At 42.8% G+C, this 26,619-nt stretch overlaps 1 protein-coding gene across 1 annotated transcript; it reads left to right on the top strand.

Annotated features, from left to right (window-relative positions):
• The first annotated feature begins 437 nt into the window (after positions 1 to 437).
• LOC146648680 (gastrotropin-like) lies at positions 438 to 1,780 on the top strand. Its single transcript, XM_085388527.1, has 4 exons — positions 438 to 635; positions 744 to 919; positions 1,024 to 1,113; positions 1,730 to 1,780. Exons 1-4 carry the CDS (start codon positions 569 to 571, stop codon positions 1,778 to 1,780), a joined length of 384 nt encoding a protein of 127 aa, XP_085244653.1. The 5' UTR covers positions 438 to 568.
• The last annotated feature ends 24,839 nt before the right edge of the window (positions 1,781 to 26,619 follow it).

Consider the following 26,619-nt stretch of genomic DNA (forward strand, 5'->3'; position numbering starts at 1 on the left):
GACTCTGTAAAAATGACACCTTTAAAATAGTGAAATGGCTCCAGTTACATTAGATCATCTCGAGCCTTCCCGGTGCCAGACAATGATTATAGCCTTTTTATAGGTAAATGATGACCTGATTACACCCCAGACAGTTTCCATTTTGGACATAACAGTGTACTCTGAAAAAGATGGATCGTATCTTGAAATGGAGCCTTTATTGTCTTTTTATTTACTTTTCGAATCAGCAGCAGTAAAAGTGGAGGGTATGTCCGTAAAGCCATTGCAGGTGAGTTCACTGACCTAGAGGTGAGCTTGCAGCTCACCCAGAGAGCAGTCAGCGTTTTACTCCCTGCCTGTGAACTCCATGAACACCTGTTTATGCTTTTTATTGGCCTCTCCCTCGTAGCCTGTTGAACTCATCCTATTCAGTTGTAATTGCTCTCTTGTGTCATCACATGCAAATGAAGGAGGTGGCAAGAGATCTAAAGTATATAAACGGGGAATATTCTTGGTCTCAGTACCTTGCTCTTTCCTCAGCTTGCCTCAGCATCTCTGATCTCACTCCTCTACCCTCAACATTACCAAAATGGCATTCGCTGGAAGATGGGAAACCGAGACCCAGGAGGGATACGACGCCTTCTGCAAGGTGCTAGGTGAGAACGCAGGCTCAAATTTTCCACTTCCTCTGCTTCTGAACTCCATTGTTTTCTGCACATCTTTGGCCTTTTTTGACCTTGCATCCTCTTCCCGTCCCACTATAGGCATTCCAGATGATGTCATCGAGAGGGGCCGTGACTACAAGTTGATCACAGAGGTCACCCAGGATGGCAAAGATTTCACCTGGACCCTCTTATATCCTGCCAATGCCAAGGTCACCAACAAGTTCACTATCGGAAAGGAGGCCGACATGGAGACCATTGGAGGAAAGAAATTCAAGGTTGGGAGGAAATGATCCAAAGCTTCACTTTAGCTATAGCTAGCAGAAGCATAAAGCTATGAATGCTACTCTCCTAACTGGTTATATCACAATTTTGTTTACAGGCTACAGTACAAATGGAAGGAGGCAAGCTAAGTGTGACCTTCCCCAACTACCACCACACCTCTGAGATCAGTGGTGGCAAACTCATTGAGGTAAACACACTCACTTAGGCTTTTAGAGGTGCGAACGTTGGGCAGTGACAGCAGTTATTACACTCAACTCCCCGCAGGGATCATTAGAGTCATCAAAGTTATACTTCTGCAGCTGGAGACCAGGAACAGCTAATAAGAAAAAAACTCTCTGAAACACAGAGTATTGCTACTGAATGCACTTTAACAACCAATTCATTCCCATATTTAACCTTTTAATCCTGAGAATTTATACGAGACACTTCTCTCTTTGCAGGTTATCTCTTTTTGGTTTCCATTTTATAGTCTGCTTTTCAGAAATTTTCAACACTTCACACTTTCATTTTGAGAAAAACAGCAAAAATGTATCCAGTTAAAAGGAAGCCAAACACAGTGGAAAATTCAAAATGAAGACTGTTTCAGCTGACTGACACAATTGCTTAATTTATAATTACTTAATTTGCTAAAGTCTGCAGTTTTCAGGTGTCAGGGTTGGTCAGAAGCGGACAAGTATAAAGTTACTGTTACAGTGGTATTTTTTCATTTGTCTGACACTTCAAAAAAAAAATTTTACAGCATAAAACCAGATGTAAAGAAGCACTGCAAAAGCTAATTGAAGTCATTTCCTGTCTTTCTGCAGACCTCCAAAGCCGGCTCTGTAGTGCTGAAGAGAATCAGCAAGAAGATCTAACTCTCATCTTTAACAGTTACAATGGAGACCTCGGAACAATATTTGTGTTAATTAATAAACTATGGTGATCGTGCCAACTTGAACCTGTGTTTCTGTCTATGTTTTCTACTCTGGGGATACGATGTGACTTCTAGATTATATAAGTTTAAACTCATGCTTTTTTTTTTCAAACTACAAGAGTTGATGACAAAGAATCAGGGTACGATAAAGACACAACTGTGGCTTCAGACTTTGCAGGGGATAGCAGCGGCGTGACCTTTAAACACATCTATTAGTTTGTTAGTTTTCTATAAGAAAAGAGCATTTGCCAGATTGACAGAGATGGGAGTTTAAGCAGAACAGTGACAGTTTGACAGCTGACTGACAAAAACACTAAAAAAGATCTGAACTTTTCTCAGCTACAGGTAGTAGATGTTTCTGTAAATTGCAAGTGCTTGCATTGAAATTGCTCTCATATAAGTGTTTCTAAGAAAAATACCTACTTGCTGTCATTTCTCTTAGAAACTGGAGGAAGGGGATAATTTAAACTTTTATCTCAGACAAAGAAAAACTGAAGTCTGACTAAGTGCCATGCCTCTCAGCTGCAATGTTTATATTGCAACCAGTGGTGGCTCAAAGCCAGGGTGCAGTAAACACTCATCTATCTTCTGCACACATGGCCTGGGCTGACTTTATCAATACACATGGTGATCAGTCATACTGGTCTGGACTGAAATATCTCAACAATTTGAATAAGTATTGGATCACTGTGAAATTCTTGGTTCCCAGAAGATGAATTATTTCATGTACAGTGATGCTGAGTTTTAATTTAACAACAAGTACAACTTTTCAGTAGCACAGTCAGAGAAGCACTGAAGCATTGAAAGAGGGCCTACAAAAAGAAGATGATGTACTCAAACAACACTCTCCTACATGTATCCCACCTCTTTAAATTCACTGAACTAGAATCAAGGTAAACAAGATTTGTAAAGCAAATGCAGGTCGCTCTGTGGGCAGTATTTACTTTGAAGGTAATTGTATTGCCCTGTGATCCTGATAAGGGTAAGTGGAGGAGAATGGATGAATGGCTGGATGGATGGAACAGTATTGTATTTTCTTTATACTGATTTTGTTTTCTTTGTTCGTTTAAAACATACTTAAGGAAGTTTGTAGTGCAGTAAAAATCAGATTAGAGTAGCATGACACATATTTACTTTGATTATACAAACAGTATGTAGGTGTATGTCTAACTAGGCAACTCATTCGCTTTGTCTTGACTACCTTTAATTATTTTCTATTTATAGGTTTTTGGTACATGTTAGCAATACACATCATGCTTGTATGAATCAGGCTTTTTGTCAATTCTCGATCTATAAATCATTAAACCCTGACCTTGAAGCCAAATTTGAATGGATTGTTAACATTACACCTTAAATCTGTGATGTGCTCATGGTGCAGATGTAAATATAGTTTGTGACAAAGTACATCGTTTTATCAGAATTTATCCATTTCCACCCAATAAATGGTAACGTTGACCTTGAAGACCTTGGAGGATGTAAGGCAAAATTTAATGGCCTGTCAATCTGACCCCACTCTACAACCTACAAAGTTTTATTAGAATTAACTCAAAACTTTTTGAGCGATCGATTCACATACAGAATGACATGCACGCACACAAACGCTGCCAAAAACATAACCTCCTGTGCGGAGGTAATTGGGTGATTAGATGATGATTATTGACTTCCCAAGGCAGGGGCAAGTTTGTCCTGTATATCAGATTTAAATCTCTGACATCTCAGGTTTGCTTTTCTTTTTGTTATCTAAGCGTGCGGTGCCATCAATCTAAGATTAAAGAGCTCACCCATCAAAAATGATGAAGGATGCCTCTGAGTCTGGTGTGGTATATATAAGGTTCTCCACAAGTGGCCCATTTCATTGTAAGAATTCCATTGTTTCCAAATAACTGCATATTTTTTTAGGATAGTGTGGCAGGGCGTGGTCGGCGCCGCAGCTGAGCAGCATCTGCAATCACGCCTTGCCGGCGTTCTGACAAAACTGTCCTACATGTTGTTACTGCGCATGCGCACAACTCAAAACGGTGTGTTTTCGGTGTGAATAGTACACGCATATTATTTGATCCTACCCCGATCTTGTGCGTGCGAAAAAAGGTTAGTATTATATGTTTTACTTCTTTATTACAGTTGATACTTTTTTCCTTAAGCTGTTGTCAATTTGTTAACTTTTCAAGCTAACATGCGTTTTGTTTTTTTGTGCAAAGATACTCCAATTTGGTGTCTCAATTAAAGTCATATTTCAAGTCTTGATTTAGTACTCATAAACATCCGTTAACTGGCGTACAGCGTAAACCTTGTCAATTAATTTTAGTCCTCCTGAAGTTAGTGGACACCACGCTCCGTTGTTATGTTAAAGAAAGTAATATTGCACTACATACTTGTTAACTGAGTGATAACATTGTTTAATTTGTAAGAACCTTGACATTGGTCATTTTATTTACTGTATGTGCGTTGCATCTTACATAATGGATCCCATTTCTCCTTGTATTCTGTGTTAACATTAGATGAATGTGTGTTGGAAGCATGTTTTGATAGCGTGATTTGGCCATCAGAACATCCTACCTATAGATATGTATGATGATGGCATCCACTAAGTAAGGTAGTATATTCTGATAAGATCGCATGGATTGATAGACACGACTATAAATTTACGCTACGGTAGGATGTTTTGACAAAGTAGGACGTTTTGTCAGAACACCGGTTTTGTTGTTGAGCTTTGTTGTTGGTGGTGTGTGCTGGTGGCTGAAATGCTGCAGCCGCTTGTAAACAAGCAACGGTAATAAAGAAAGTATGCTGAAAAGCAGTGAGCTGTGGTTGGGTCTGTCGTGGGTTTGTTACACTGGTGCCAAAACCCAGTATGGGGGAACGGCAGACCCAGGACCGGGCCAGCCAGGGAAGGCGCTGGCCCAAATGGTGGCTGAGCTTGCGGCCACGCAGAAGGAGCAGGCAGCGGAGGCACGCCACCAATGGGGAGAACTGTGGGACCGGACCGACCACACAGCGCACCAGCCTCAGGTGGAAGTGAGGCCGGTGTGTGGTCCTGTCCGCGGGCCGCTTACCAAGCCGCCTGGGAGCCTCGGATCATGGGCTCGACTGCTACGCCACTGCGGCCTGCAGACCAGCATCATCGTCACTGCGGTACAAGTGGCCAACCCCCAGAACCAACACATCCCCACCACTGGGCCATGGGCTGGGGATGCCGACGGTCTGGTTTGATTCTGACGGGGTAGGTTCGTCCGGGGGGAGGGGGACGCACCTGAGTGACATCTGCAATCACTCCTCGCCAGCTAAACTGGGTCCTGAGCTGCATGTAAACAAGCAACCGTAATAAAGAAACAATGCTCAAAAGTGGTGAGATGTGGTCAGGTCTGTCGTGGGTTTGTTACAGATAGCTATTGAGCACAACATGTTCATGTAAAAAAATAAAAGTCTTGAAGAACCAAGAAATGATGACATAGGGTCTGCAGGTCTTTTAACTGTTTATGTGACACTTCATGCATATATCCACGATTAGAAAGAGAGTGCTGTCTGGAAAGAACAGCTCGCCAGCAAACAACAATAAAACCGCCATAACACTGGAACCATCTAAGGTTAGGTCACTATAAAAGCTCTGAACCATCAGGTCACGGACATGGGACTTCTGGGTGTCCAGTTTTTATGATTTTAAAGTTTTCATTTATAGAGAAGTTCTCGTCTTTAAAGATTTCAGTCTCAAAACACCCAAGAAGTTACTTCTGATAAAGGAGGTAATACTAGCATCTCCCGCTGAAGGTCTGTTTTTTGGAATGAATAATATTATTTTATTTATTTTTAATTTTTTAGAAAAGGTCCTTGTTTGAAACACCCAACCTTTGCCTACAGGCAACGTTTCAAAGAGGATCACATGTTTCCGAGGTCAGACGTGTGTTTTTGGTGTCTGGTAGTAAGCCCTCCTAACTTTGGTGATCCCCCAGTTTTTCCCATAGCATCACCATGAAATTGAAATGTAAAATGATTCACAGCCATGAAATTTGGTACAGACATTTGTATTAATGTTGTTTCTCTCAGCCTCAGCTGTACCTTCAATTAGCAATCGCAAGCACAAAAGACAGTTATTCAATTCAATTCAATTCAATTTTATTTATATAGCGCCAAATCACAACAAAAGTCGCCTCAAGGCGCTTATCTGTTCAGCATCCACATGTTAGTTGAAATATGAGATGCTGCCCTTGAAGCTTGTTTCCTGTGCTTTTCTATCCTCTCCCCCCGTTTTCTGTTCTATTCTTTGATTCTCTCTTACTGCCCCCTGACCACTTCTGTGCTCTCTTCTCCCTTTCACAGCCATTCTTTTCCATCCTCTCCCCTCATGCACCCTCTTTTCATCTCCTTGTCTCGCTCCACATCCACCCATTTTCTCTGTGGCTCCAAGCCAAGCAAACAATCAGTTAATTAACCAGCTCAGTCCCAGGATCATTGTAGCAGCTCTCAAAGGAGCACTGTAAAGGCCCTCACGTCTCTAAATTTACAGCTTCATTAAGTGGACTGGAGTAAGGTACAAATCTTTTGAGTAAAATTGCCAGACTACACCCTCGGTGCATGTACATGTGTGTGAGTGCGTGTGCGTCTGATGGCCTTGACTCGAGAGCCGGTGACTCAATAGCTCCCTAATGAAAACAAAATTTCTGTTTTTTGCCTCTGAGGTGGCGATTGTTTTGGTGTAATAATGAGACGTCCTCTCTCGCCAGCACAGATGCAATCAAGATCTCGCACTCCTGTGAAATTAGGGTTGGAAGGCAACAAGCAAGGTGTCATTTGAGCGTGTTTGTGTAGCTCGGCGCTGGCGCAATCACTCTGCAATATCGCTTCCTTTGTCCTCACAGACAAACAGGCCTAATTGGCTATTTCCAAGGCTACTGTTTCTGATTGGCCATTCTGCCTTTTTCTGATTGGCCTCCATCTCTGCAACCAGAAGTGGAGAGAAAATGGCTTGTTAACATCTCCATATTGTGTTTCTCTTTCTGTTTTTGTGATCTGCACCTTCAAGTGCTCTTGGAGACAAGTCGCAATATGTACTTGCATGTCCGTGACGCAGACTGTCAACACAGTGTTGTGTTTCTACCTAAGCTGGCAACGTGTTATTCAAGTATGAACAAGCATCACCAAGCATTGTGGATGTTAGTAATTAGCACTGTGCCCCTAAAAATACTGCAGAGAGTAAACATATTCAGTTTTCAGGCCCAGAGACAGTTTACTAGTTAAGGATCGTGACATATTGCGACTTGTCTCTAAGGAGCACGTTCATCTTATTCTCTACACACAGACGGATGGACAGCCTCTCAACAGCGAGTTTTTGGATAACATCCTGAAAAACAGGTCAGCACGGTGGCACGGCGGTTAACACTGTTGCTGCACAGCAAGAGTTCAATTCCACCATCAGGATGGGGTCTTTCTGTGTGGAGTATGCATGTTCTCCCCGTGTTTGCGTGGGTTCTCTCCGGGTACTCCGGCTTCTGCCCACAGTCCAAAGACATGCACTTTGTGGGGATAGTTTAATTGAAAAATCTTAATTGCCCACAGGTGTGAATGCAGGAGTGAATGTGAGTGCGAATGGTTGTCTGTCCCTGTGTGTTAGCCCTGCGACAGACTGGCGACCTGTCCAGCGTGTACCCCGCCTCTCGCCCTTTGACAGCTGGGATAGGCTCCAGCACCCCCCATGACCCTGAAAAGGATAAGCGGAAGCGAATGGATGGATGGATCCTGAAAAACACCGAGACCAAACAAGCTGACATGTATTCTGTGCTGTTGTGTCCCAGGATGTGCATTTGTGAAAATCACGTGGTAGGATTAACTTGTGACAAACTGGAGGAGGCATTTGCACAAATGCAAAGGCGAAAAACAAAACAAAAAAAACCCCTTTGCTATCACTGCTATTACTGGTTGTGGTGGCATTAAACATCAGAGTCGTAATTAAAAAGCCACGTGTACAACCTGATTTTCACTTACTTCTTTTTTACCAAGTATAGACGTAGACACTCCCTAATTTCATCTTTTGCATACAGATGTTGAGCTTGCTCCCGCCCTTCGACTGCTAAGATAGCCTCTAGCCCAATTCACCCCTGAATTGACTAAGCAGAAGGAAACTAATGGCTGGTTGGATGGGAAAAAGAAAAAGAGAATTTTTGGTTTCTCCATAACAGAAGAACCTGGCATAAAATGAAAGGAGCAGTTGAACTACAAACAAGAAGCAAATGAGTGACTCAAGAAGCACTTCTACTTCTTCTGCTTTGTTCACGTGTGCTACACATGTCTTCACAGCTGCACTGGTAATCTGCCATACCCAGTGGGCTGACCCACTCATGTTGCCCAATCAAATCTCATGATACAACCAGCCCTGCCCTACCTTTCCTGCACCTTGTAGAACAAATTCATTCATGTGGAGGAACTGTTTGATAGCGACGTGCGATACCCCTGATTTCCATTCCGATCTAAAACCAAGTAAAACTCAGGCTGGTGTCGGCGATACGTGGTACAAAAACGTGTTTGGAAAATCTAAATTAAAAGCTGTGTATTTCAGATTATACTTTCATAATGAATACAAGACATCAGACTACTTGTTGTAATTGCTTAATTATGAAGAATTATCATGCAAGAAATAAAAAAGAAACCCTTAAAAGTCAATACCTACATTTTATTTTTAATATTCTATTAACCATCACTCAAAACAAATGTGACTGATTAAAAATAATAATACAGCTGCGAAACATTTTATAGATAGTACTGCAAGTACACTATATATTTTAATGATTCCTAGCCTATGTTAATCTACTTCAAATGCTCTGCTGTACAACCTTACCTGACTAAATCAGGCCAACTGAATTGCTGTCAGGTGATCTCGGGGACACACACATTACTTAAAGCTAAACTCATACATACATACTATTTAACGTAGCATGTATTTATTTCATTACTTATTTTATAAACATATTTACGTATGTAAATTTAAACAAATGGGATAACATAGTTTTAAGGATGCAGGGAATTCCTGACCTTTAAACATCAACACAAAAACCAAGTAACTTTCCAAAGTTTAGCAACAGTGCTACATGTCGCTAACAGCTTGGCATTTTCACCCTCTGTACCAGGATAGTGCCTGCATGCAGCACCAAAGAACTCCATGAGCGACACCTGTCTCACTCCTCTTTACAAGAAAAATCCAACAACAGGAATAGTAGAAATCCCATAAGCAACAAGAGAAGCTAACGAGGAACTGATAAAGGCAAAGGAGAGTAGGAGCTCCACATCATAAACTCCTCATCATAAACTCATCACATTCTGTGTAATGATTTACTTTTGTTTATGTTTGACAAGGTTTGTAGCCTTGGCGCATGTGTCACAAACTGCGTCTTAGCTGTTTATGTAGCTGAAATAGCTCAACTAAGTGAGTGAGCACACGTGACGTATTTATACATTTCATATATCCCCATGGCAGGCGAAAGAAGAAGTAGTTCCTACCAATCATTTAGACAGTCTCAGTAGTAGTAGTAGTAGTAGTAGTAGTATAGTAGTAGTATAGTTACTCTCCACTGTGTTCCTGGAAATGACAAACTACAAATTGATCCAAAATGACTAAAATATTGATATTCTTTTCTATGAGAATTGATTCTAGAACATAAATACCTGGTATCAGCTTGGGCACGTTGAAATTTGGGTAGCCTCACAGGATTTAACCCTTTCAGGCTACTTTGCATAAGTTTTTGTCCTTTGTATTATTTCTACATTGACTCCAGAGAAGCGAAATTTCATCCCTGCTATAAAAATGGCTTCACATTAAGGTTTACTTGGATCCCCTAAGACACAAAGAATCAAACAATTTTTAGTTTTTTCTTTGTAGGATTTGTGTAGAATTTTTGAAGGGAGGCTACATTACACACACACACACACACACACACACACACACACACACACACATGCATATATCACAAACAGCAAAACCAACATTGGATGGTTTGTTGTCATGGCTACTTTTGGCAGAACATAAAGCACCCTTTGTATTCCTTTTTTTTTTCTTTTTTGTGTCCCGTTTGGATCTTTACCCATCAGAATTGTTGTCTTAAGGCCAAGAAAGATGCCAAGCGGATTTATTATACCAAGTGGATCATCATGGCCTTGCCATATTGGTCCATTTGATTGACCTTTGTATTCCTGAGATTAACCCTAACTAGTAAACTTAAAGCAAGGTGGATCCAAATATGTTTGTGTTTCTTTTTCAGTCTCTTCAACAAGATTTTCTGTTTGCTGCCAATGAACTGTTTCTATCTTACCTTAGTTCCAGTTTCAATTGCAACTGCTGAAATCACAGTGTTTTACAGAACTGAATAACAAGATGCAGAAAAAGAAAAACTAATTTAGTTTGGATGAGATGGGATTGAGACAATAAGAAAAACTAGCAACAACCAGAGAGCGAAAGTACTCAGGAAAGGATAATGAATGGGTGACATACCACAATGTGATTGGCAACCTAGGTGTTAATAACCCAGAATTACCTGAAACAACTGTGGTAACCCTGGTATTTTGCTGGAATTTCCCTCTGTGTTGGTGAAATCTGGTTGGTCCTACCTGATAATGAAGAAACCCACGTAGTTCTGTCTACATATCAAATTAGTATCAACTGCACTTCTTTCCAAAAGCACTTTGTTATAGCATATGTCACAAAATCCAGCCATTTCCTGCTGTTCTTGATGATAGTGTTGATTAACGCCACACCAATTTGGAAAATCCGTGTCTAGTTCTAAGAGAATCTTCCAAAATTCACTTATTGCATAATACCTGACCAACGCAAACATGACATTCTTCAAGATGAATTTGTCAGCTATATGTTCATGCAACTGACAAAAAATACAAACACATTTGTAAAACATAACCAAAGGTGTTCTGTCTTTTTTTTTTTTTTTTTTGTCCCGTTTGGATCTTTAGCCATCAGAATTGTTGTCTTAACGCCAAGAAAGATGCCAAGCGGATTTATTTTACCAAGTGGATCATCATGGCCTTGCCATATTGGTCCATTTGATTGACCTTTATTATAATTATGAATTTATTTTATTTTCAGTTGCTACAAACGGGACAGGACAGGGAGAAAGAATGAAAGAAAGAGAGGGAGAGAAAGAAAACCAAAGGGGAGAAGAGACGGTGAGAAGGGGGGGAAGAAAGAAAAAAAAAACAAAAAAAAACACCTGGGTCACCTGTATGGAGAAAAAAAACAGAAGAGAAAGCAAACAACAAAGAGCAACATAATAAAAAAAAACAGCACCATCACAATAAACTAGCTAGCAGTAGATATCAGTAGATACTAAATAATAAACGATATTGTGCAGCACGCAAGATAGACAGCGCACAATGTGCTTTGAGGCAGCAGCGAAGAAAGCTGTAGTCCGCGTCTGTGAATACCCGTGTGTACACCTGTGTGCATACCTGTGTGGATCAGCATGCTTGCATTCCAAAGGTTTCTCCATGTAACGATCTGCTAGGGAGTGTGGGGGGGCCACAGCCCCGTCCTCCAGGGTATGAAGCAGGTATGGAGGAGATCAAAACTCCAGACATCCAGAGGCCCCCAGAACACAAGAGACCAAGGAAGACCAACAGAGGGGCAGCCGCGCCACTGTCCCAGTAAGAGCTGAGGAGAGTCCCAGATGAGGGCTCACTCAGCAGCCGCGGAGCAGAAGCCAGGGGGAGTTGCAGTGACGCGCCCGTGAGCTCCGCCGGCAGCCAGCCGTGCCTGAGTGACCGAGCCCCAGGCCGAAGGCCGGGGGCACCCCACCTCCGAAGTGGCCCGAGCGAGCCCCAGGCTCCAGGCCCCGATAAGCGGCCGTCAAGGAGTGAGCCGGTGTGTACCCGGACGCCCACCCCCACACACAAAGAACCACCAACGCACCGATACCTGAGGGAGTCCGCCACTGGCAGGGGAAGTGGTGGTGGGTGGAGATAGGCCTCCAAACCTTGGAGGGCCTGAGATGTCCCCAGAGAGGTGGCGTCTGATACCCAACCTGACATATAGACACAGACATACAGGCACACAAAGACAGAAACATCCATTCCCACCCTCATGCTCTCATATGCACTTACTCCACACTCAACCAACGTGGAGACAGACAAGAGACGCTGTACACACGATCACACTCCCCAAGCGTACTCTACAAACCGGGTCTAGGTACCCTTGCCCCTGGAGGGGGGAACTGCACCCAGACCCAGGTGGTGTTACCCTTTTGGGGAGAGGCAGACCGCCCCGACTCCGCAGCAGCAGGGAGGCCCCACACTCCAGACCGCAGTCGGACGGCCAACTCCTCCTCCTAGCCCCCCCCCCCCCCCCCCCCCCCCCGCTCCAGCAGGCCGCAGAGAACGGGGGTGAGAGAAGACTCCAAACCTCCCTCCACCCGCTCATTGTAGTGTTGATGCATGTGTGTTCTAAGGTGCAATTAAAACCCAGGAGGGCATGGAGCTACCTGCCAGAGAGCAGCAGGTAAGCGCATGGTCCCTCCTGCTAGCCCTCAATGTCTACGTGTATTTAAAATTGAGAGGTGGGCAACGACGCCAGGGGTGGGGTGTACACCCTGATGGTAATTTGGACTCCGTGTATCGTGCCCACCCCCAAGATCCTATATGTATGTGTAATGAGAGTGTGAGTAATGTGAATGCCTAAGTTGTGGGATAAAATTGAGGCAGAGGCAGCCAGAAGGGGACAGGGGGGGGGGGGGGGGGGGTAGCCTCCTCTGCACCCTGGTGACATACCCCTACTCCAAGGCCCTGCATGTGTGGGTGGTTGTGGTGGAGCGGGAAGAGGGAGGCAGCTGGAGATGGGGAGGGAAGGAAGGGAGGGGCAGGTGACCCCTCCCTTGAGCCAGCTCCCCCGCTGCCCCCAGTAGGCACTCCCATACTCCGCGACCCGCCAGGGAAAGGGGGCCCAGGCCCATCCAGACCGGGACCCAGCGCAGCAGCGCCCCCCGGCCCCACAGAGCCCGCGACAGTCCACCCAACCCCACCACAGAGAAAACTGCACCCACCCCACCATCCACTCATCTTCCAGACTACATGAGACAATAGACGCCCAGGCTGAGATCTTCCTCCACCTCTCCTGTATCTCCCCCTCCTGCAGAGAGAGTTCCTGAGGAGAGGAAAGCTCCTGCAAGGTGTGACAATCTCCCCCACCAGTTGAAGAGCCCCCAGGTGGCTCGACGCACCCTGCGCCAGGGATGGGCCCCCATGCATTTGGCCAAACTGTGGTTGGAGATCACAGCAAGACCAAAACTATTCAGCCATGTGTAATGAACTTGTGAGTTCACATGTACGGAGGAGGAAAATAGTGGAAGGATCTACAGTTTTTTAGGAAAGGAGATATGGGCTATACTCAGGGGTGCACATAAGTGGTCCGCAGGTGCACATGCGGTGTCAAAATAAAAGACGCGCACCAATATAAGAAGTTGCAACGCACGTTTGCGTACATGTTTGTTGGCATCAAACAAATGCCAGCTCTCTTCCTGCAACCAGTTTTCCGACAATATTTTGCGGTTCGGACTCCTGACATTTCTTTGAGGGTGGAGGAACACCAAAGTAATTGCTTAAAGGAGCTTGCTTCTTCTACATCTCTGAGAGTTCTAAACAAAAATCTTATGTACGCAAACACGCGTTGCAACTTCTTATCTGGTGCGCGTCTTTTATTTTGACAGCGCATGTGCACCTGCAGACCACTTATGTGCACCCATGGCTATACTTGTTATTGCACATAACAATGTGAGTATGACGGTGAGATTTCAAGACGGAAACAACTACATATTTCTGCTAAAACAACTCTGCTTGTTTTCAAACATCTTCACTGACAGCATGCTAACACAAAGCTAGCCAAAAACCCAGAATGATGTTAAAGCATAGTGTATAGCAACACCAGTCCAGCAGCCAGAGCCTGAACTTCAGCAGGTAACAAAGGCAGTGATGAGCAGTCAGGCTTGCAGCACAGTGGCCATCACTCTGAAGTCTCTAAAGTGGGTAATTAAGTGATCTACTGAATTACTTTTTGTGAAAAATAATGAATAATGTACTTTTTTTTTTCTTTGAGCAACGGCACCAGCACTGATTAAGAAAGTGGTGAAACAATGAGACAGAGTCAGTTTGCTATCAATCTGTGTTCAGTGTACAACTGGAGTGAAGTTACACACAGTCTGTTTGTGATAAATACAGTAATTAACAGCGATAAATAAGTGAAACTTAACTCCAGATCTGCTGCTGTCTCCATTCACAAAAATTCACATTAACTGCTGCCTCTTGATTGGTGAAAGCATGCTGGTTACTTCACCTTTCAGTGGCGCTACAAAGAACAACGCTGTCATGAAAAATAACTCTCTCTTGTAATCCAAGCATGCTGACACATACCAAAAATACATATCAGTTTAAAGGTGGGTAAGGGGTGAGGGCTGCTTAGGAATAATAAAAACTTATGAACATGATAATATAAATTTTTAGCATTTACTTATTTCCGTGTCTTTCCATGTGTTACAATATTATCATCTGAGGCATGTTTGGAACCATGTTTACTACAGTCATTGGTCTCTGCCTATTTATGAGGGAAATGTTGTGTTTTTTGGTGTTTTTATCTGTTATGTGCATTGTTATTTTCATCAGCTTGTCCCTAACTGTGACTGTTTAGTTTAGTAGTGAACTGGTTTGATCCTTTCATCTTGTTTTGCATTGGAAACAGCTGCCAGCTGTGGCCGAAAGTGATGAAATACCAGCTAAAATAATCATGGGAATAAACAGCTAAAGAAAAAGAGCTCCATAATTTTGCTGCAAATTTGGGTGTTAGCGAATCAGCAGATTCATCGGCACAGATAATCCCTGTCACACTGTCTGACTATTTTTACATTATTATAAAACTGCTAATTATAGTTGCTTTAAGGTTTATTGCTTTTTGCTCATAACCATTGCAGGAAAGGTCCCGAGAGTTAGCCAGGCTTGTGACACTTTATCCCAGGACAATAATATTACATGTCGGCTTTGAAAGGCCCTTTTATTCTAGTTCAAAACCTCAACACAGGACCGTTTTCAAATACACCCACTTCGAAGAACACTTTTGAAAAGATCTTTCTCAGCTGGTCTTGATGGAAGGTCGAGATAAAGATTTTTTTTTACTTCGCGTTTTCCAGTTAACTCATATTATTGTGAACATGGGTCACAAGCCCCCCAACATACTCTGCCACGTTTTTGAACTCCAAGAATTCCCTCACATCCTTGAGGTGATCTGACCTTTAGCAAAGGCTATTATTGCTCCGGTGCTATGAATCGGCCTCTCCTATTAATAGACGAGCTCTCACAATTGAAAGTCAAAATGAAAAGTTTCAACTCAAAAGCTTTTAAAGATCTATGAATGCCTTTTATGTCCTGCTATACACGCCATATCTTGTTCTTTTCAAATCAGCTCACATGAACTTTTATTTTCGAGAAGACTTCAGTCAACCTTTAAATTTACTTTAGTAATAAAGTGATGTGACTTGAAGGAGCCCTGCGGTAGATGGATGACCTTCGGAGAGCAACCTGTGTCTGACACAGCTGGGTAGGACCTGTCATGTGGCTACCCTGAACTTGTTCCCACTCAAAGACCAGCATTTTCGGATGGCGTTTCTCTTCTATTTCACACTACCGAGAACATAGCTGGTTAAACTCTTAGATAAAAACTCTTTTGTTCGCCACATCAAAGCACACATACTGTTGACTGGAGCTACTCTGTGCATCTCGCCTCTCTGTTAAAGCTCTGTGACAGACTTAATGCAGGACTGAAAGCCTAAAGATGAATGCCAAGCTGTACTGTGCGGAGGGGGTGAACGCAGAACTCAATGCATGACTGAAAGCCGAAAACTCAGTGTAAGGCTGAATAATGTAAAAGTACATACAGGGCTGAATAGCACACTTGTACCAGCAACCTGCAGTCGTCTTGACAGTATGCCTCTTTTATTCTAGAAAAAACCTCCTACCCCTGCTGCCAATTCACTAGTCGTTGCTGTGCTGTGCTTAAATAATAATTCTTTAAAAAGCCTCATATTTTCTTTATGAGTATTTCTGAATAGTATGCAGCTGGGAAAATAGAGGCAGATAGGCCAAGTTCAATAAATGTAAGACAAATACACACAATCTATGAACCTCCAACCGTTTCTGCACATTAAAGATTCATTTAGAATATTAACTCCTAATTAAATTACATAAAATATAATGTGGGTACTTAAATGGTCCACCGCACACACAAGTATTACTGTCAGACATGCCTCTAACCATATAGGCTGACTCCTTGTGCCCTGTAGCCCAGGACAGGGCCTCACTCCAGGGGACAGTAGTCAGCTTTGTTCCTATATCGTGCCTTACATTCCCAAGGCCTTCCCTGGTTCGCTCGCTTACATGCCTTCTCTGTGGGCAAGCAGGCCAGCCAGCCTGCCAGCCAGAGACCCAGCATCCATCCATATAGCCAGTCAGCCATCCATCCATTCATACACAGAGTGGCTGACTTCTTGTGCCCTCCTCCCCACCCCAGAACAAGGCTTCTCTCTGGGGGACAGTAGTCTGCTTTGTTCCCCTCCTCATGCCTCACATTCCCTAGTCCTGCCCTGGGTCCCCCCTCAAGGCACAGGGCACTGGGAGGGGCAGGAGTCTCTGTACACCCCCATTTCCCTTTCTCTTTCTGATAGTATCGCTCTTTCAAACCCCACCACACCATCACATCTTTTTTCCTTTTTTTAAGGCTTCTCCAAGCTTTTACTGATGCCCTTTCTCTCCTTTCTTGTGGCCGGTCATAAAACTGACGGTTAACAGCCTTCCCTCTTCTCTCTCAGTCTCTTACATCAATTCTGTCCATTCCCCTCCCACACACTCACTCACACACACTCTCCATCATCTCCTCTATTCCCAAAGCGCTATAATTTCTGACTCAGTTTTGTTGGCTGGATTGATATAAGGAGGCACGTACAATGCATAATTCTACCTATACAATTATACTTCTCTCTGAAACTTTTCAAGCTAATTGTCTCTGTGTTCTAAAACACACGTTTCCAACCAAACTACAGCTATCAAGCCTTCTGTGATGCAACCTGACCCCCCGAGCTGGTCCAGGATCAGCACCATCCACCAGCTCACCTCTTTTTAGCTGCTTGCTCAACACGAAACACAAAAACCTGATCCAGTGCCAGCGGCTGTCTGTACCTACAGCCCACTCCTATTCAGCAAGGAGAAGGGTGGGGGCGTAGGCCATAATTAAAGATGGCGGCCTTGCTGTTGCACAATGGCTCTGCACAGAGCGAGCTTTTATTGCATGTATTTTTCTCAACAGGAGAGTGGGCAGTCTACCCTCTGTGAACATTTAATTGGTTTAACAGCTGGAGAGGAGGAGGAAGAGAGACAGGAGGGTGTGTGTGTGTGTGTGTGTGTGTGTGTGTGTGTGTGTGTGTGTGTGTGTGTGTGTGTGTGTGTGTGTGTGTTGGGGGGGGGACCAATGGAGAGGACACAAAGACTTAGAGGAAAAAAAGTGTGAGTCACCAGGACTTAAATTTTGCTTTGTCTGATGTTGATAAATTTATCAGTGTTAGATGGACTTAAGATACCATGCGTCAGAGTGGAATTTAATCATTTTCAGGTTCCTGTCACTCTACATCTGTACACTGTGTTCTTTAGCATGCGTCCAAATTCTGATTAGGAATGCGTTGCATGATTTGCTAGGGGAAAATGTGCCAGGCGTGGGCTTGTTGGCAGGTAACATTTTCCCTTCAGCATTATTGTTATTATTATTCAAAAAAATATGCTGCTATTAAAAATAGAGGTGTTTTTTTCATTTGTTTGAGGCTTTCAAAGAAAGCCTACAGCACACCACCTCCAACCCACTTCAATGTGTGTGTGTGTATGTGTGGGGAGAGAGCAAGCGTGGGGAGTTCATGAATGTGGATGCTGACAAGTGTCTTTGTCTGGCCTTTGCTAATAAATGAAAAAGTGGAGCAGAGCCTTGGGGCAAGGTGAAGCCACAGCGTTCCTCTGGAGGCTTCAGCTAATGGAGATCCACTGTTGGGTCGAAGGAGTGGCTCTCGAGGGGTATAGTTAGGGATTAAAAATGTAATCCTGAGCACATTACCACGGAGGGGCTGGAAACTGCAATCTGGGGTGTAAGTGTTGAGTTTAGGGAGCATGAGAGCATTACTGTAGGGAGGAGATGTTCCATATGGAGCTTACTGAGGTAGCGGAGGGCAGTGGGTTGGCAGATACATACTATCTCGATGTCAACTGCCTTCTTGTGTGCTTTCTTTTTGGGCCAGTGAGGGGCTGAATCACAGGCAGGTAGGCCGTGAAGCACGACTTTGACAGGCTTTGTTTTAGTTTGAAGCATCAATGAACACTCCAAGACAATTAAACTTGTGTCACTATTTTTTAAAGGCAGCAGATGATACAACATTATAATATGACATGGTGAAATAGGTCTTATTTAGCAAGTTAATGTCACCAAATGTTGAAAAAGTGGTAAAGGGGAGGATTTTGGTACTCACTGTGTTAAAAAAACAACAACTGAGGGACAAACTTCATACAGTTGCTTGCTACAAAACTTCAAGGAACGCTGTGAGGAGGTCACATTATTAATTCTTGATGATGTGAGGGGGGACTGCACCTGCGAATTGACAGAAGAATGTAGCGATGCTGATGCTCAGTTTTTCCTGTATGAGTTGGGGAAGGCCACGGAGCGGTAAGATGTGAGAAAGGAGGCTCCAGTGAAAGAAATAGCACCGCTTCATTCAACTGTGAGACCCGAGCCCAAATAAGGATATATTAAAAATCTGTTTGTAATGTACAAGCACATGTACAGGTCTCTACACAAATTTACAGCCCCGGGCTAATTACTGGGCCTCAATGTAACTGTGGGTAGCTTTATCAAGGCCAAGATATGTATATATTCATGTTGTAAAAGCTATGTATGCAAGAGGTCAGCACTGTTGCTTCACATGGTGGATGGTTTCTGTGAACGAATCTTCGTGGGGCTTTTGTCCTCCTTGTGCCCGGTGGGTTTTATCTGGTTTTGGAATTCAAAGACACGATGTTACTTTGAGAAGTGAAGTAAATTAATGTGTGCATTTCACCAAGTTCATCAAAAGGTGCATTTTATATTGTTACATTAAGGTGCTGAATTGCCACAAGAAGTTGAAGGTTGGTCTCCATATTGTACAAAAACAAGGCTGCAAGTAAGTACTCCAAGTCAAAGGTATGGCCTTAAAGAGTGCTGTCCCAGGTATAAGCTACTAAATTTATTTTCTGAGTATATTTGAAAGCTTAACTATGGTGTAAACCCCTTACGTGTAGTTGTGGACGCCATGTACATGGTATAATAACTACTACGTGCCAATTGCCGTAGAAGATGTACTAGGTATACAAGAGATAGCTAATAACCTGTTTTTGTCATTTCAGGTGGGAGGGGTAACTAACATCAGTCCAGCTGATATGCACTTAAACACGGGTGTCTAGTGTGATTAAGTGTAGCTAATGTTGTGACAAAAGGGATGTTGTCCAGTAGCATTTTGTGGAAGAAATCCCTCTGACATGGCTTCTTGCATGGATACAAACCTCAGGCACTGTTTGCATGAATTTTAACCATCCAAGAGTCTTGGATGCGTCATCTTTAGATGACAGTTCCTTATGTCATGGCCTGTATTACTACAGTTATGAGAGGGCTAAAGTCCATCACAACTGACATAGTGCTAAGAGTCAGTGTACTCCCTGTCAGTCACAGAACTAAAACAGATAGACAACCACTCCCATCCACACCTCTGATCATTACCAGAGGAAACCCACATGGGCTGGGGATGAACACCCAACTACAAACAAAGAGACCGAGTGGAGAAATGGAATGTTGTCACTGGAATGTCATACTCCTATCGAACCAAACAAAAGATTAACCACAACTTCAAGAAAAATAATTAAAAATACATGTATATACACTCAACAAAAATATAAACGCAACACTTTTGTTTTTGCTCCCATTCCCCATGGGATGGACGTAGAGACCTAAAATTCATTCCAGATACACAATATAACCATCCCTCCCAAACAGTGGTCACAAATCAGTCCAAATGTGTGGTAGTGGGCACATCTGCCATATTGAGATAATCCATCCCACCTCACAGGTGTGCCACATCAGGATGCTGATCTGACAGCATGAGTAGTGCACAGGTGTACCTCAGACTGCCCACAACAAAAGGCCACCCTGGAATGTGCAGTTTTGTCTCACAGCAAAATGCCACAGATGCCACAAGCAATGAGGGAGCGTGCAATTGGCATGCTGACAGCAGGAATGTCAACCAGATCTGTCGCCCGTGCATTGAATGTTCATTTCTCAACCATAAGCCGTCTCCACAGGCGTTTCAGAGAATATGGCAGCACATCCAACCGGCCTCACAACCGCAGACCTCGTGTAACCACACCAGCCCAGGACCTCCACATCCAGCAGGTTCACCTCCAAGATCGTCTGAGACCAGCCACCCAGACAGCTGCTGGAACAATTGGTTTGCACAACCAAACAATTTCTGCACAAACTGTCAGAAACCGTCTCAGGGACGCTCAACTGCATGCCCGTCGTCCTCATCGGGGTCTTGACCTGACTCCAGTTCGTCGCCGTAACAGACTTGTGTGGGCAAATGCTCACATCCGATGGCGTCTGGCACGTTGGAGAGGTGTGCGCTTCACGGATGAATCATGGTTCACATTGTTCAGGGCAGATGGCAGCTGAGAATGTCCCAGTTCTTGAATGGCCAGCATACTCACCGGACATGTCACCCATTGAGCATGTTCGGGATGTGCTTGACCGGCGTATATGACAGCGTGTACCAGTTCCCACGAATATCCAACAACCTCGCACAGCCATTGAAGTGGAGTGGACCAACATTCCACAGGCCACAATTGACAATCTGATAGACTCCATGCGACGATGTGTTGCACTGCATGAGGCAAATGGTGGTCACACCAGATACTGACCGGTTCTGGGTCCCCAGACCCCCAATAGCGCAAAAAACTGCACATTCCAGGGTGGCCTTTTGTTGTGGGCAGTCTGAGGTACACCTGTGCACTACTCATGATGTCAGATCAGCATCCTGATGTGGCACACCTGTGAGGTGGGATGGATTATCTCAATATAGCAGATGTGCCCACTACCACACATTTGGACTGATTTGTGACCACTGTTTGGGAGGGATGGTTATATTGTGTATCTGGAATGAATTTTAGGTCTCTACGTCTATCCCATGGGGAATGGGAGCAGTAACAAAAGTGTTGCGTTTATATTTTTGTTGAGTGTAGAAATGCAAAATGTATAACTCGTAATTCAAAATATTATTACATTAAATCTACTCTTTTAAAAAAAGAAGGAGAGAGAAGCAGATAACCATTCAGACACAAGGATTCATCTGTTCTGTACTACCTCCACATTCCCTTAAATGTGAGTAGTGTATACATCATGATATACCCATACTGTCACTATCAAATACTAGCTTAAGTAGAGGTCTAATGGGCAAGGTGGGAGGGTATATAGATGGCGGGATAGATGGTAAACATGTGTTACAAGCTGAAGGAGGGGGGATTTCCCACAGCTCCACTCCAGAGACAGGGAAGCTTATTTCACACTTCATTTCATTCTAATATCTAGAACAACAGCATGGGAAAACACACTTTCACAGACACACTCGCATATACAAACAAACAACTCCAATAATGTATGCCAAATCCTGCCAAACCCACACACAAGAGCACGAAGCTGTAAACAGCTGGGGTTTTTACACGTGAACGTGGATAAATGCACATGACGGTCTGTCACCCACGCATTTAAAAGGATTTGGAACAAAGGAACAATCGAAGAATGGAGGAACAAAATATGCCTGAAAACAATAAAACATATGATCAGGTCTTAGTGAGAGTGTGAGTATTTTAAAGACTTACCGATCTGTACATTAAAATATTGTTTCTGCAGGCTGACCAAATATTAGTAATACACAGCTTATGATCTGTAAATGGGTCCGTTTTTACTATAGTTAACAAATCTATAGCAACATTATCTTACAGCTACATTTTCATTAATATGTGCCGGTACAGAAAGCACAAGTCTGTCAATGATTTTCTGTATTTATAGAGAGCAACATGCAGGATGATAGGATGACAGAGAGAGGAGGGCTGAAGGTAAAAGATGAAGCAACGATCATCAGTAAAGTGTGAGACTTCAGTATTTTCACTGAACACACTGCAATGACAGTAGGTAATTTCAGGAGGTGCACGAGGATAAACAGCAGTGGCAGCACTTCCAAAACAAAAATTTGTATTTATTTGCCAGTTTGAAATCCTTTAAACTGTTCGTCACTACAGTGCGCCCAGAAAGTATTCATAACACTTCACTTGTTCTGCATTTTGTCATGTTACAGCCTTATTTCAAAATGGTTTAAATTCATTTTTTGCCAGAATACTCCTTGATGACAATGTGAAATTTATTTATTTAAAAGAAAGTATATATATAACATGTACATAAGCATTCACAGCCTTTGCCGTGACACTCAAAACTGAGCTCAAGTCTATCCTGCTCCCACTGATCATCTTTCAGATGTTTCGACTAACTCTACTTCATTGAAATCCACGTGTGAGCAGACTTTCACTGGCCAATCTGAACGATCCCGATGGTCATTCTGACAGAGTTCCAGCATTGCTCTGTGAAGAGAGGAGAATCTTCTAGAAGTACGACCATTTCTGCACTGTTCCACTCCAGCAAGCCTATATGGTGCTGTGGCCAGACGGATTTCACTCCTTAGTAAAAGGCACCTGAGTTTGCCAAAAGTCACTTGAAGGACTTTCAAAACATGAGAAACAAAGATCAAACTCACTGGTCTGAACGTCCAGAGGAAACCAAGCCCCACTCATGACTTGGCCAATGCCATCCATACACTGGGGCTCAGCAGGAACTGTAAGACTAGTCAGGGTCAAGGAATGGTGAATGCAGTAATGCACAGAGAAATCCTCCACGTTGACAACACACAATAAACTTCACTCTCAATAAACTTAACACGACTTCACTCTACACCTTAAATCTGTGACGCGTTCATGGTGCATATGTAAATAAAGTTTGAGTCACAGTAAATAGTTTTACAAGACTTCATTCAAAACTTTTCGAGCCATTGTGTTTAAAGATGGAATACTGACACGCATGCTACCAAAAACAATATGTTAATGGTGGAGGAAAATAATACGGTAATTTAAAAATGAACAATGATAATAAAGAAACATAAAAGTGCATTTAAAAAAACCCACCTTTGTGCCACTGCCAAAACTAGCATTTAGCCACAGTACCACAGAAGAAGAAACAGAATAACCTTTTTCTGAACTGCTAGGTAATCTCAGTTGGAGCTTTTCAAATAGCTCAATAAAGATTACAAAAACCCTTTTCTGTAGTTTTACACATAGTTTTACACAGCTAATGTTGTCTTCCATTTGACTCTAAAGTTGTTGTTGTTGGAACTGGGAGTGACATCACTCTCAAGTTCAATGTGCTCCAACGGAAAAGTTGGAAAAAGCAGAAAAAAACGGTATTAGTTTTGCTTGTTAGCAAGGTAGAGACATTAATGCATCACAGCAGTGCAGTGCTTGTTTTCTGCATTTAAGAACACTGCTGCAGCACGTTCATGGATTGAGCCTGGTCAGTGCTCTGTGTATCATTTATTTAGCCAGTCACAACAACAACCGTGCAGACTTTCATACTGTTGACATGCACTGCCACCAACTTGGGTTGTTAAGTTGTGGTTGTTTTGACTGCTGTGACTTGAGCAGAAGTGTAACTTGAGGAACCATTCCACATGAACATTCTTACCGGAAGTATGAAATTCCAACGAATAACTTGTACAGTATTTCCCAGAGAGAAAAAGTTATGTAACACTCAGAGATAAAGGAGGATGTAAGAATTAGAGGAATGGAGAGGAAATGAGACATTGTTTTCAAAGATAAGGACTTTTAAAGTTTACATGCATTCTCCTTCTTCATTTCAGATATTGGATTTATTGCTGAATTATTCTTATGCAAGATGAGCAGAACAACAACTAACTATAACCATTTTGTGCTACTCAAAGGTTCCATGAAAATACCATACTAGGCAGTTTGGTGCTGATTATATTCACTCAGTAAATTCTACCTTTCGTATTTTTGCTTTTCAGTGTCCGGGGGTTGGAAATAAGCCATATACAGTGGGGCAAAAAAGTATTTAGTCAGCCACCGATTGTGCAAGTTCCCCCACCTAAAATGATGACAGAGGTCAGTAATTTGCACCAGAGGTACACTTCAACTGTGAGAGACAGAATGTGAAAAAAAAATCCATGAATTCACATAGTAGGATTTGTAAAGAATTTATTTGTAAATTAGGGTGGAAAATAAGTATTTGGTCACCTCAAACAAGGAAAATCTCTGGCTCTCACAGACCTGTAACGTCTTCTGTAAGAAGCTTTTCTGTTACCTGTATGAATGGCACCTGTTTGAACTCATCATCTGTATAAAAGACACCTGTCCACAGCCTCAAACAGTCAGACTCCAAACTCCGCCATGGCCAAGACCAAAGAGCTTTCGAAGGACACCAGGAAAAGTATTGTAGACCTGCACCAGACTGGGAAGAGTGAATCTACAATAGGCAAGCAGCTTGGTGTGAAAAAATCAACTGTGGGAGCAATCATCAGAAAATGGAAGACATACAAGACCACTGATAATCTCCCTCGATCTGGGGCTCCACGCAAGATCTCATCCCGTGGGGTCAAAATGATCATGAGAACGGTGAGCAAAGATCCCAGAACCACACGGGGGGACCTGGTGAATGACCTGCAGAGAGCTGGGACCAAAGTAACAAAGGTCACCATCAGTAACACACTACAACGGCAGGGAATCAAATCCCGCAGTGCCAGACGTGTTCCGCTGCTGAAGCCAGTGCATGTCCAGGCCCGTCTGAAGTTTGCCAGAGAGCACATGGATGATACAGCAGAGGATTGGGAGAATGTCATGTGGTCAGATGAAACCAAAGTAGAACTTTTTGGTATAAACTCAACTCGTCGTGTTTGGAGGAAGAAGAATACTGAGTTGCATCCCAAGAACACCATACCTACTGTGAAGCATGGGGGTGGAAACATCATGCTATGGGGCTGTTTTTCTGCCAAGGGGACAGGACGACTGATCCGTGTTAAGGACAGAATGAATGGGGCCATGTATCGTGAGATTTTGAGCCAAAACCTCCTTCCATCAGTGAGAACTTTGAAGATGAAACAAGGCTGGGTCTTCCAACATGACAATGATCCAAAACACACCGCCCGGGCAACAAAGGAGTGGCTCCGTAAGAAGCATTTGAAAGTCCTGGAGTGGCCTAGCCAGTCTCCAGACCTCAACCCCATAGAAAATCTGTGGCGGGAGTTGAAAGTCCGTGTTGCTCGGCGACAGCCCCAAAACATCACTGCTCTCGAGAAGATCTGCATGGAGGAATGGGACAAAATACCAGCTACTGTGTGTGCAAACCTGGTAAAGACCTATAGTAAACGTTTGACCTCTGTTATTGCCAACAAAGGTTATGTTACAAAGTATTGAGTTGTATTTTTGTTATTGACCAAATACTTATTTTCCACCCTGATTTACGAATAAATTCTTTACAAATCCTACCATGTGGATTCATGGATTTTTCTTTCACATTCTGTCTCTCACAGTTGAAGTGTACCTCTGGTGCAAATTACTGACCTCTGTCATCATTTTAGGTGGGGGAACTTGCACAATCGGTGGCTGACTAAATACTTTTTTGCCCCACTGTAGCTCATATGTCTTCTTGAATTCATTTGGCTAAATCCACCAGTAGCAGTGAATAGTGGAGTCACAGCACAGGTCATCTGAACACAAATAAAATTTATGTGACATAAATTATGTTTCCTCACATTGTCCTGCTACACACCAATTTTAGGATTCCCCCTCCCACCATATCCCACTTTAACCACTGATGATGGAGCACATTTTTAAGGACTAAGCATATGATTGAGAGCCTTAGATGAAAAATGTGAGCATCAAAAACTTTTAGCATTCATGCTACCTGTTTTACAAGACGGTGCTGTTAATAGATTTTCTTTCATGATAGCAGGGAAAGCACAGGTGGAATTAACAATGGCTCAGTTCCATTAAGCGTCTCAAGAAGCCATGGCAGTGATCCATCATGCACAAAAGCAGCATCTTGTCTATGAATGCAGACATCACTGGCACACCTGTGCGTTCCTTATTGTCACTATTCAAAATGTCTAATTTGTAAAAAAATAAAAAATAAAAAATAGAGACATATGATAAGAACTGTAGCTGGATACTTGTTGCGCAGCATCCCGGTGAAACAGAAGAGCATATTCTGCTATTCAACCTAAAAAACAAAACAAAAGCAGCTAATTTAGACATAAGGGTTTATAAGGGTTGAGTTAAAAGTGGAAACAAAAATGTGAAGATTGAAATAATGTGTGATTTCAATTCAATTTAATTTAATTTAACTAGAGTTTTTCAGAGATTCCTTGCTTCTGTACAGCAAACTTTTTGATCATCAAAGTCTATCACAAAGATCAGCCAAATAATAAGGTGTTAGCACTGAAAAGTAGTAATTTTGTTTGTTGTTGAACAGAATTTGTTAACATAAAATCAGAATCTTAGATATTTCTTTAACAATTTATTATGTTTCAGAAAAACACATTTCATTTTTGCTTAAGTAAGTTCGCTTTTACCAGGTAATAT

Source organism: Rhamphochromis longiceps, linkage group LG18 (assembly GCF_057381845.1).
Source record: "Rhamphochromis longiceps isolate RC_006_pf linkage group LG18, R_longiceps_female_GT1.1, whole genome shotgun sequence".
In the NCBI taxonomy this organism is placed as follows: domain Eukaryota; kingdom Metazoa; phylum Chordata; class Actinopteri; order Cichliformes; family Cichlidae; genus Rhamphochromis; species Rhamphochromis longiceps.